The sequence below is a fragment of the Phaethon aethereus genome (genome assembly GCF_964289735.1).
Source record: "Phaethon aethereus genome assembly, chromosome: 1".
NCBI classification, from domain to species: domain Eukaryota; kingdom Metazoa; phylum Chordata; class Aves; order Phaethontiformes; family Phaethontidae; genus Phaethon; species Phaethon aethereus.
The window spans coordinates 215234100-215246191 of record NC_138575.1 but is presented as its reverse complement, the minus strand read 5'-3'; the positions used below and the strand labels follow the sequence as shown (position 1 = coordinate 215246191).

At 43.1% G+C, this 12092-nt stretch overlaps 1 protein-coding gene across 7 annotated transcripts in view; it reads left to right on the top strand.

Moving 5' to 3' along the window:
- Positions 1 to 12092, top strand: part of DLG2 (discs large MAGUK scaffold protein 2) — a gene marked incomplete at both ends in the record, with an annotated part of 787463 nt that overhangs the window by 686904 nt on the left and 88467 nt on the right. For 5 of the 7 annotated variants that reach the window (XM_082013954.1, XM_082013953.1, XM_082013952.1 and 2 more), the window contains one exon: positions 2379 to 2493. In XM_082013954.1, coding sequence (XP_081870080.1) covers positions 2379 to 2493 — 115 coding nt within the window. Of the gene's footprint in view, positions 1 to 2378; positions 2494 to 12092 lie in introns of those variants that run through there. The other 2 variants (XM_082013957.1, XM_082013956.1) reach the window with 1 other exon arrangement.

Genomic DNA, 12092 nt, shown 5'->3' with positions numbered 1-12092 from the left:
TACACTCTATGTTTACTGTCTTCTTCAGTGTATCCACCACACATGAAAAAGACCTAGTAACAACCTTTAACATTGCAGTATTCCATCTGTATGCAGAGGACTGACACCGTATGAAGAGAAATGCAAGCTTTTTGTTTTTAAAATCACCTTTCCTATTTGCCAAGAAGAAATGTTAAATCTGTTATAATGAAATATAAGTTAAACAAAGCCCTGCTCAGAAGATGATTATTTACTAAAAAAATTCTAGAGTGAGGGAATAGAAGAAATATGACTCACACAGAGCAAACTTAAATCCTACACTGGGATAAACATTTCAAAACTAAACTCCATTTTAAAAAACAATACAGTTTTGTAGGAGCCTTAGTTCCGCTGAGGTTTTGGGACTTTAAATTACTGAGAAGTTTAAAGATGTACTTTAGGTGAAAGAAATGAGCAAGAAACAAGCTACAGAATAAATACGAAATACAGTCTGCATGTAGGAGTGTCTCTTCTCCTGATACGCAGAATTTCAGCTGCAGTCAGTGAAGTCATAGGTATGTGGGAAGACTGAAGAGCCTTATACTGCAGCAGTGGCTCCCAGCTGATTGGCAAAGTAGCCACTGTCATTTAACAAACTCGGCAGGTAATGCCAAAGAAGCTCAATGGTAAGGAGTTAAAATGCATCAGGGAAGAGGAAGAGGAGGAAGAGAAGGAAGACGAAGACGAAGACGAAGACGAAGACGAAGACGAAGATGAAGAAGAAGAAGAAGAAGACGAAGAAGAAGACGAAGAAGAAGAAGAAGAAGGGGGAGAGGGGACAGACACAGACACAACAACCCAAATACAAAAGCCCAAATCAAACCACTCTACTACACGAGCTTGAAGGTAGCTAGTGTCTATGCAAAATGTGGGATCTTGGAAAGGTCAGATGTTACTATCCAACTAAAAGTTAAAGGGCACTGAATAAAATGAATCAGTTGTTGCAAAGCATAGAGACATTCTGGGAACGGAGCCAGTGTGAACAGCAAATGATCAAGCAAAAATAATGCTGAGATTTCTGCTAGGAGAAATTGAGAATACTGCTGTCTTACAGCATTCACACATAGCTCAAACAGCAACAAACAGGGAGCAGACCGATGGGATATAAATGCACAGTAAAGATTTATTTGCTTAAACTGAGAGGTTGTGTGATCTGGTGGGATGTACTTCCATCTTTTAAGAGAGGAAACCTTGTGTGCTGGTTTCACTTCTGCTCCAGACTTGCTGTAGGGAAATGTAGACCCTCCTTTTGAAGCAGGCAGTGAAATAAAACATTGAGGTGCAGGGAACATCTTCTTCTCTCTGCTGGCATCAGTCTGCAACGTCTTACTGTTTGAAGTGTCACTGACTCACTGAAATGGATTTTGTACACCCCCTCAAGTTAGTCTAGCTCACGTTGGTAGCCAACCTGGGTTTCGGTTGAATTATGACTCCCTGTGTTGCTGGAGCATTGCCTGTAGGTTGTCGGTTTCAAGGAATTAGAGCTTGTCTCCAGAACTTCAACTTTTCCTCTTGCAAACCAAAACTCATCGCATTAGGTCACACAATGAGCAAGGTGCCAGTGGAAGGGACCATTGACCAGGGTGTACAAGGGATGTGTCCTGTCAGAAAAGAGCCTCACCAAATGATACACCTCTAGCTGAATCCTTGCCCCAACACTGGTCCCATGTTGCTGGTCAGCAGGTCACAACGTTTTACAAAGCTATCAGCAGAGCTATAGAGGAGAACAAGGTCTGGAAACTGGGTTTTTTTGGCATTTTTATGCCTCTCAAACAGGACTGGAGATTCTGGGATGACCCACCCTAAGACCTTGCTATGACTCCATCTATTTAAAAGAAACAGAGCCCAATCCTCAATGGGCTGGGTAAATAAGGTGGTTTATTGCTCATACAACAATTTCACAGCTGCTTCAGGGGTAATTAGGCTTTGATGTACATCCTTCAGTGGGATCTTACACTAAATGCTTTAGTGTAAGATTAGTAACTCCGGTGCATCATCCCACTGCCCCTAACAAGGTATCTCATCCTTTGGAAGGAGGAATGATACAGTGGAAAACTGCTCTCAGCATCCTTTTTGCAGACTGAAAGATATTTGGTAACACACCTTAAACCTCCTTTCCTTTCCTGAAACTGCAGGAGAGAGGGTCTAGCTTTGCACACAGTCAGTGCTGAAATGCTCAGGACCACAACAAAGAAATCATGTATTTACCTAAGATAATATAGTAATGAGACATAGACCTCAATTTTTAGGACATGCCTTACACTCATTAATTTAACATTAATTTGCATTTAGCAGCCCTAATGGTTATATAGGTCAAGAAAACTAAAATATCTTTATTCTCTGTTTTTTTATCTCCTTAGAGTACGCTCGGTTTGAGGCAAAAATCCATGACCTGCGTGAGCAGATGATGAATCACAGCATGAGTTCTGGGTCCGGCTCCCTGAGGACTAATCAGAAGAGGTCACTGTATGTCAGGTGAGCAGGGAGAGCTTTCTCCAGGGAATATGTCAGCAGCTACCTTTGTCTATGCCTGACTTGTGTGTTGTGGATTCATAAAGGTGGGAAAGAATTTTGAGGAACTGAATTGAACTGAACTGAGAAATGCATTAATCCTACACGCACAGCATCATTAATGTGAAAATTGGATGAAGCTCTAGTGCTTAATTCAATCATTTCAAGCCATTTTCAAAGAGCATTATACTTTTATCATGATTTGGGTTTTATGAGATGAAGAATTCTTATCAGTTGTCAGCTCTTTCGATATCTGAGATGGATATTGTGGTGTAGTGACGCATTGCGTTTCTGTGTGAGGTCTTGCCCAGGCATGGAATGATTGTTCTCATAAAGAGCACTTTTTCCCCAAGACCTTGTTCTTACAAAGGAAGGAATATTATATGCTATTCTAAATGCACAACAATCTGCTGCTATTCCCTTGCATATGTTTACCCTTCTATCAGGCTATGCTACCAAGAATTTAGCATCTACCTAGCAAGATAAAATATGCAGATAAGATGCTAAACAAGCTGATGTACATACCTTCAATGGGGTAGCGAATAACATAAGAACTGCCTAACCGTGAGCCAGGTGGTAGCAGTGGTTAGTTCTGCTTTGACTATGCAAGTCTCTTGCCATAGTCATTGCTGACTGAAAGACTGGGCGTTGCCCAATTGCCCCTAGCAAATTCTTGCTGTCACTCACCCCTTTTGGGACTCAGGGAGACTATGGGACTCCATGCCAAATATTTTAACAGTCTTAATAATTATGCTTCTCTAGGCTTTTCATTTTTCCCCCCATGCTTAGCATAGCATTTGAAATTCCTGACAATCATGAAGTAGAGGGAAGCAATTTGTCAGCCTCCAGGCAAGGATAATTATTCATGGGGGAGCTAATTCAGGTGATAACATTGCAGAGATCCAATTAAGGCTAAATTCGACATTTTGTCATTATGCCCTCAGCGTGAAGAGGTAAGGTAGGAGAGAAGGAAGGAAAAACCTAAATGTGTTCATGGGTGGTCTTATTCTAGCAGTCATCAACCACATGAAGTACTAATTGGTACTGCTGCCAGAAAGAGCAAGGACTGAAAGGATATGGATCACTGTTACCAGTGACCGTGCTATTGGGCAAGGTCAGGCTGGAAGTTTCATGGTTTTCGATGCATGTCTAACCTTCTCTGACTTTTCTGGCTCTATGTTTACTTCTGGAGCTATTCCACCTGCGGTAGGTTTTTTCCAGGCCAAACAAAGAGTGACTTTATTGTCAAGAGCTTTGGTCAGCTCCCTGAGTTCGCATTTTATGAAACACTACAGTCATTGGACATGTAGGGACAGATCCAAGCTTACTTTGCTTGAGGTAGGCCCGGAACCCAAGATGTGGGGAACAATGGTGCAAGAAGTCCAAGCAGCAACCGCAAGTCGATTCAGCTGTACTGACAAAGGGCTAACACAGGCTCCTGAACAACGTACCGGTTTGAACTGCAGCAAAGCTCAATTACCCCTGTATCAGCATTGACCTGGTAAGGCCTGCTGGGGACTGAAGCTTATTAGCTCTCACACTGACCCTGTGCTGCGCCTGGATTAGCCCAGTTCTTCTGTGCGGTACTGCTCTGTGTGCACCGATGAGCCAGGGTTCTGCTAGTTCATGAATTCTGGCTGGGGTCTGTCTCACTAAGCTGATATGCCCTGGTGCTTCACTGCAGGAAACTTTGATGTCTTAGATGCCTATCTAAAGCTCACTTCCCAAACCATAAATGCAAAAAAATGTTCTTTCATTCCAGAGTAGTTCCAAAAAATGCCCCAAACCTCTCAAGCAGAAAACCTCGAAAGCCTCAGTCACTTTTATTAGCACAAATCTTTTGCAGTCAAACCCACCCAATTGGCTGTGTCCAACTCTGAGAAGTCTGAGAAGCTCTGTATTTTACATATTGTTATAGAGTGTTTGTAGTGCAGCAGCTCCTGCAGCATTGTGCTAGGCACCGTTAGTGCAAATCATACGCACCAGTTACGAAGGCAGCTTATGTCTACATTAGGCACTAAGGAAAAAATAAATGTGGGTTCAGAAATGTGCTTGTTTACAGAGACTGTAATTTTCACTTTATGGAGAAACCTAAAATTTCACCTCAAATCCTGTGTTCAGTTTTGGGCCCCTCACTACAAGAAGGATGTTGAGGTGCTGGAGCGTGTCCAGAGAAGGGCAACGAAGCTGGTGAGGGGGCTGGAGCACAAGTCTTATGAGGAGCGGCTGAGGGAACTGGGGTTGTTCAGTCTGGAGAAGAGGAGGCTCAGGAGACCTCATTGCTCTCTAAAACTACCTGAAAGGGGGTTGTGGCGACGAGGGTGTTGGTCTCTTCTCCCAAGTAACTAGTGATAGGACAAGAGGAAATGGCCTCAAGTTGCACCAGGGGAGGTTTAGATTGGATATTAGGAAAAATTTCTTCACTGAGAGAGTTGTCAGGCATTGGAACAGGCTGCCCAGGGAGGTGGTGGAGTCGCCATCTCTGGAAGTGTTCAAAAAACGTGTGGATGTGGCACTTCAGGACATGGTTTAGTGGGCATGGTGGTGTTGGGTTAACAGTTGGACTTGATGATCTTAAAGGTCTTTTCCATCCTTAATGATTCTGTGATTCTGTGAAACTCTTTACAGCCAGGGACCCATGTAAAATGTCTGGGATTTAGCTTTCTTTAAAAAATATTCTTACAACTCAGGGCATTTCTGTTTCAATGGATTATTTTGGTCAGCATGTGCAAGAGAACTAGAGGCAAAGCACCATATGTTGCAAATCTGTAGCTGCAATGCCAAGATTATGATTCAAGTTTGCTGGTTTCTTTGGGATATAGTGATTTTGCTGTCCTTCACTGAATACAAACATAGTTATTTTTTAGCCAGAAAGCTTAATCAAAGTAAATAACTGTGTTCTAGGCAGCACAAGGAAATAAAATTAAGGTCCGTATAGACTGTAATAATTGAAAATGTGTCTTGCCAATGTGACGCCCGTCTACAAGAAAGGCTGGAAGGAGGATCCTGGGAACTACAGGCCTGTCAGCCTGACCTCTGTACCGGGGAAGATTATGGAGCGGTTGGTCTTGAGAGTGCTCACAGGGCATCTGCAGGACAACCAAGGGATCAGGCCCAGCCAGCATGGGTTCGTTCATGAAAGGCAGGTCCTGCTTGACCAACCTGATCTCCTTCTATGACCAGGTGACCCACCTAGTGGATGAGGAAAAGGCTGTGGACGTTGTCTACCTGGACTTTAGTAAAGCCTTTGACAGCGTTTCCCACAGCATTCTCCTGGAGCAACTGGCGGCTCGTGGCTTGGATGGGTTTACTCTTCGCTGGGTGAGGAACTGGCTGGATGGCCGAGCCCAGAGAGTTGTGGTGAACGGCGTTAAATCCGGCTGGTGGCCGGTCACAAGCGGTGTTCCCCAGGGCTTTGTTCTGAGGCTGGTCTTGTTCAATATCTTCATTGATGATCTGGATGAGGGGATCGAGTGCTCCCTCACTAAGTTTGCAGATGACACCAAGCTGGGTGGGAGTGTTGATCTGCTGGAGGGTAGGAGGGCTCTGCAGAGGGATCTGGACAGGCTGGATCGATGGGCAGAGGCCAACTGTATGAGGTTTGATAAGGCCAAGTGCAGGGTCCTGCACTTCGGCCACAACAACCCCAGGCAACGCTACAGGCTTGGGGAGGAATGGCTGGAGAGCTGCCCGGCGGAAAGGGACCTGGGGGTGCTGGTTGACAGCCGGCTGAACATGAGCCGGCAGTGTGCCCAGGTGGCCAAGAAGGCCAACAACATCCTGGCCTGTATCAGCAATAGTGTGGCCAGCAGGAGCAGGGAAGTGATTGTGCCCCTGGATTCGGCACTGGTGAGGCCGCACCTTGAATCCTGTGTTCAGTTTTGGGCCCCTCACTACAAGAAGGATGCTGAGGTGCTGGAGCGTGTCCAGAGAAGGGCAACGAAGCTGGTGAGGGGTCTGGAGCACAAGTCTTATGAGGAGCGGCTGAGGGAACTGGGGTTGTTTAGTCTGGAGAAGAGGAGGCTGAGAGGAGACCTTATCGCTCTCTACAACTACCTGAAAGGGGGTTGTGGCAACGAGGGTGTTGGTCTCTTCTCCCAAGTAACTAGTGATAGGACGAGAGGAAATGGCCTCAAGTTGCGCCAGGGGAGGTTTAGATTGGATATTAGGAAAAATTTCTTCACTGAGAGAGTTGTCAGGCATTGGAACAGGCTGCCCAGGGAGGTGGTGGAGTCGCCATCTCTGGAAGTGTTCAAAAAACGTGTGGATGTGGCGCTTCAGGACATGGTTTAGGGGACGTGGTGGTGCTGGATTAATGGTTGGACTTGATGATCTTGAAGGTCCTTTCCAACCTAGTGATTCTGTGATTCTGTGATTCTGTGATTCTGTGTCATTATCAGCTCACAGAAATGCCAACAGAAAAGAGGGTGAGACAAAGCAAAGTCCTGTAAGCAGATCTCCACTGGATGTGGAGTTCATTGGATGCAGGGTTTTCTTCTTTACCTTGCAATCTGTGATTTCACCATCCAGCCCCTAATAAAATAGCATTTTTAGTTGAGATATATAAAAGAAATTATATTAAATGAAGTGAGATAAAATTTAATAGGGGAATAATGTGTTGACTATAGGACTAGAATTAGTTGTCTGAAAGCAACTAAAAGTCACACTTAAGCAGTTTATATGCCACAGGAAAGTGATCAAAAATTACTTTTTCTGAAGTAATTGTGTAGCTGTTTGACATGATCTTTTGTCTGTGCATTAGGCATTAGACACCTTTATACACATTTCCTGAACTTCTTCTAAATTAGCATGATGCCATATCGCTTAGAGAGACTTTGATTTTCAACAAATCACAGAGATTCTCACTTGAGAGCTTTGCTGAGTTACAGTTCAAGTTTGGCTGAGGCAGTTTGTGAAGACTGAATCTGGCATCCGGGGCTGGGGGCTTGATGTAATGTCTGTTACAGACACCAAACCGCCATAGGCCACTGAGCATCAAGTCCACGGGCAAAATTCTCCTGGAAGAGCTGCGTAGCAGGTTGCAGTGCAGTCTGAAATCCACATGAGAAATGCAGTTCTTGGAGATCTGGTAGTGAAATATGAACATGTGATAACATCAGACTGCGTGATGGAAAGCTCTACTGTGTAGAGCTGGAAGGAGAAATGTCATAAAGATATCATTTCATCAGGGCTTTTTGGGGGGATGTACTGAGGGAACCAGAGAGAGAGGTATGAAATGACCGTACCTAAACACTCATTGAAAGGAGAAAGAATATATATATAAAAAGAAAATCCAAATAGAGATATGTTAATGTTAAATATATGCTGTATCTACATATACGTTGCAAACATCTTCAGGTAAGCTAGTTGCCTAGTATCTCTTGACTCAGTGGAGTGCTTTTGGCACTTTCAGAGTACAATTCATCTCATCCAGAAGTAGACATCTAAAATTGCTCAGGCGAATCATGCCCTAAAAGTTTCTATTTCTCACAGTTGAGTGTAAGGAGTCTCAAGTGATTAGCTGAGATGTAAACATGTATATTAGAGACACTTAAAGTTGTGTGACCTGTATCCCACCCACACTGAATTTCTCTCTCTCACACACACACAAGATGCATATATATACCGTGAGGAAGCTGTAACGTCAGGCTCTCTGACTGTTGTCTGTGCTGTGAACGCTTCTGCTGCGTGTTTCAGTAAGACGCTGCAACGTGGCTCTGAAACGCCGGCAGCCCTGTTTACATAGGCTGCTTTGTTCCCCATATTTTAATTCCCCAGGTTTCCTTCTAAATTCATTTGCCACTTTTGTTAGCACTATGGAGGATACACAAATATTCAGTGCATGATCGTCAAGCTGGATGAGTTTATGATTCCAGCTGTGACATCACTCTGTACATTTCTTTGAGGCTTCAGAGCACTGTGGGTCAATCTAGATCTCTGGGGAGAGAATGTGAGTGAGTTTGGCACCTACGCATCATTTTGATGGGGTAATTTGATGGGGTAATAGCTAGAGCGTACATGGGTGTGCCTGTACTTTAATGGCATGATAGAAACTATTAGAATTCTCTTTACTGAATGGTAAGTGGAGGAAAGTGGAATTTTAGCAGTTTTTTCACTTACGTTGGATTTTTCCTAGCAATTGAGCGGTCCAAATTACAGCACAGAATGGAAACATGCATTCAGAAAATCTGCGCAAAATGGGATAATACAGAAAGCTGGGGTATATGATAGCATTTTTGCAGACATGTTTGGAAACGGCCAGATAGGTACGCACATAACCTACACTTGTGAAATGGGCTGTTGCACTTGAAATGCCATTTCAGACTGGAAAATTGAAACCTGCTTGGGACATTACTCATTTCACATGTCCTGGTTAAGTGTGAGTTTCTGAATATTCAATTACCGCGTTTTAGCTGCCCTTTCTCTGAATACAGAGTCTTCTCCACATCCTGCTGGCACCAATATTCTCACTGCTTCAGTGAGAGCTGCTCAGATTCAGAGCCGAGGAAACAGTGCAAATCTTTATTTTTCAAAGCACAGAGTCACTCTGTGTGCATTAAAGACCTTATCCCCAGGTGGACATTAGAAGCTGAACAGTATAATTGAGTAACTATTCACTCAGGTCTTTATTAATTATCATAGGCACTGAGGAACACAGAAGGATGAGGGATATGCTGGAATACAAGAATCACCTAATACAATGGGCAAGAAATCCAGTAGTTACTATTTATTACTTGGAAATTCATGTTTACAGCAAAAGCATCTGTCTCACAGAACTTGTTATTAACTGTAAAATGAAGGAAAATGACACCAACTCCTGTCTTTGGCAATGCAAATATAATGTTCTCTTATGAAACTCAGACTGTTTATGTGCTTAAAGGATGACTTTTTTGGTATTTACAAAAAGTACCACGTTCCTCATCCTGCTGCTAAGTACACACTAAATGGGAAATTAAAAAGTTCAACTAAAAATTGAAGAACAGGGAATATCTGGAGAGAGGCTGGGTTTTTTTGAGGTGGCCTCTCACTGATGTCAGCAGAAGCTGTGAGCTTTTCACACTTTTTTGTATTATGCCTGTAAATTTTTCATAGATCCTTAACTGAAGTGCTTTAAGACACACAGCAGTGTTGCCACTCTCAGCTGAAAGATGGACGTGAGAATTATTAATATTGGAATATTCACAATTCAAAGGCCTTCAGGCTTATAGTTTGATGGCATTTTGGTGCTAAAAAAAAACCACCCTGAAATGTGACGCTGTAAATATAACAATATGCCTCACCTATATCCTAGGACTATGAAAATTGATATATTTGATATATAGTCAGTTGAAACTATTAGCCACCTCACAAGCTACTACAGTTTTTCTAACATTTCCTATATTTCTTACTTATTTGATATTTTTGTAGTGTTACTATGATACTAATGAACAGTTAAGGAAAAATAAGGTTAGTTTTCAATTTTTAATAACATTTCACAGACAAAGAAGCAGCAGTTAATGGAGACTGAAAACTGAACATGTAAACACATCAGTCAAAACAGTCTCATTCCTGCTTCTGACACCAGCTCTCTCTTTCACATCTTCATGTTTATCAGATCTGTTAGTCTTAGGTACCTGGTACGAAATGAGTCCAACCGATTCCTTCCTGAGACGCAGTCCGATGCATCATTAGCTGCAGCATGAACTGACAGCCCAGAAAACCTTTTATCAAGGGATGATTCTCCAGTTGTGCCGAAAAGGAACAAAAAGCAGATTTACTTCTATCTGGTTGTGGCTTTGCAAATCATTGAATACTTTGTGTTCAAGATTAAGACCTAATGTACGTGGTACCGAGCATCTCGAAGGACTGAGCCCCACATGAATAAACCGCAGTCTACAGTAATCTCAGATAACAAGCTCTGCCTAAAGTTCAGAATATAAAAAAGAATACAAAGCAGCTCCTTATCAAAGCCATTCTTGTCTAATTCATCTTATCTGTACAGTATCAGTAACACTTGTTAGATATGAAATAACTGGCTGAGACCTGAAATCATGTCCTCAGTGCTGAATTATTAATGCCTGCTGAAACAGCTTTTCTATTAGCAGCTTCAGTAGGAGTAAGTAGTACATACTTCTGGACATTTTCCTTACTGCTCTGTTTCATAAGTTATTGAAATAATGTCCCAGAACAGGCAATGTGCTTGACATGTGATGTCTCCTCTATAAGAGCAACACACCTTTTCCGTTTCTTAAGAGATGCTTTAATAGCTTTTCATTGCACATATATTCTGCTTTCCAGTTCCCTAGTGGGACTGCCTGCTTTCTGTTTCGGAGTCTCATCCAGCAGGAAAGTGTCAGCTAGAATAATTTCCAAGCCAGAAGATGATGATGAAGAACTTGGCCACGTGTGGGAATAAGATTTGTTTGAAATTTCTATAACCAAGACAGTCACAATTTCAGACAGCCTCATTTCTAAGCAGAGACTCAGAACACAATCAGTCAGCGCAAGGGGGTAAAAGCGACAATGAAGATAAACTGTCTGTGGTTTAAAATGGCTGTAAGTGAGTCAGCAAAACATGCATTTAACCTGTGTCTGTTCTAAAAAGCAGTCCTATCCAACAAACAGATTTTTTATGATGTTTCCATGTCAACAGCTATAATAGGACATCATCAGTTCTCAACTGGAAAAGTACAAGACAGTAAGTTAGATCATGAACACAGAGAAGAAACCCCATTGAAATAAAAGCTTGTGGGAGTACAGTCAAAAGTTGGAAATCTAAACACGCGCATTGGCACAGCACAAGCTGGCAGAGGCTCTTAGCACAGTGGCCGATGAGAGAGAAAGAGATAAGATTGTTGGCCCCTGTCAAAGAGTTTCCTACCTGAAATCTTACATGGAAAAGTTACAAAGACGCTGTAGAACAGGCTCTCCAAATTAGCTGCGTTGGATCAAAGCTGCGAACAGCGTCAAAACAGGATATAACCCTGCTGAAAAGAGTAGTGGGGATTCCCGTTTGAAGTGGCTTCCAATAAAGATAAATGAGGATCTTTCGTCTCACCGCGAGGAAGTCCATCTATGAGAAGAGAGCCTAATCAAACTAAGTGATGAGCCTGAGGGAGTGCCAGTGGGCTTTGCTGACCCTTTTATTTCTTATGAGAAATAGAAATGATTGTACTAACTACAGTGAGCATGGGAACGATGCAGGGACTTGCTTTCCAGACATGGGATTCATAGGGAGCTCCTCAGCAGCTCCATTTGGTCATTCACTGCCACACCACTCTTGTAACAGGGAAAAAAGTCCTGCAACAGAAAGTCTGGGACCTCCCAGACCTCGCTGGCATCACGTTGAATAGATCCTGCTTTCGATGCAGCTAGTTTGCTAAGTTTGCTGTGAGTGGTGGTTGTGTGGTGCTGGTCTATAGGGGAAGCTGCTGCCCAGGGGCACCCAGCTCAGTGCGGGGGGTACCGGCCCCAGCAGCTGACGTGCAAGGGCGGGTCTCGCCCCATCTCTGTCCCTCTCACACACCAGCCTCGGCAGGTGGCATTTGATCCTCTTTGAATGTGCCTCATATTCACAGCAAATG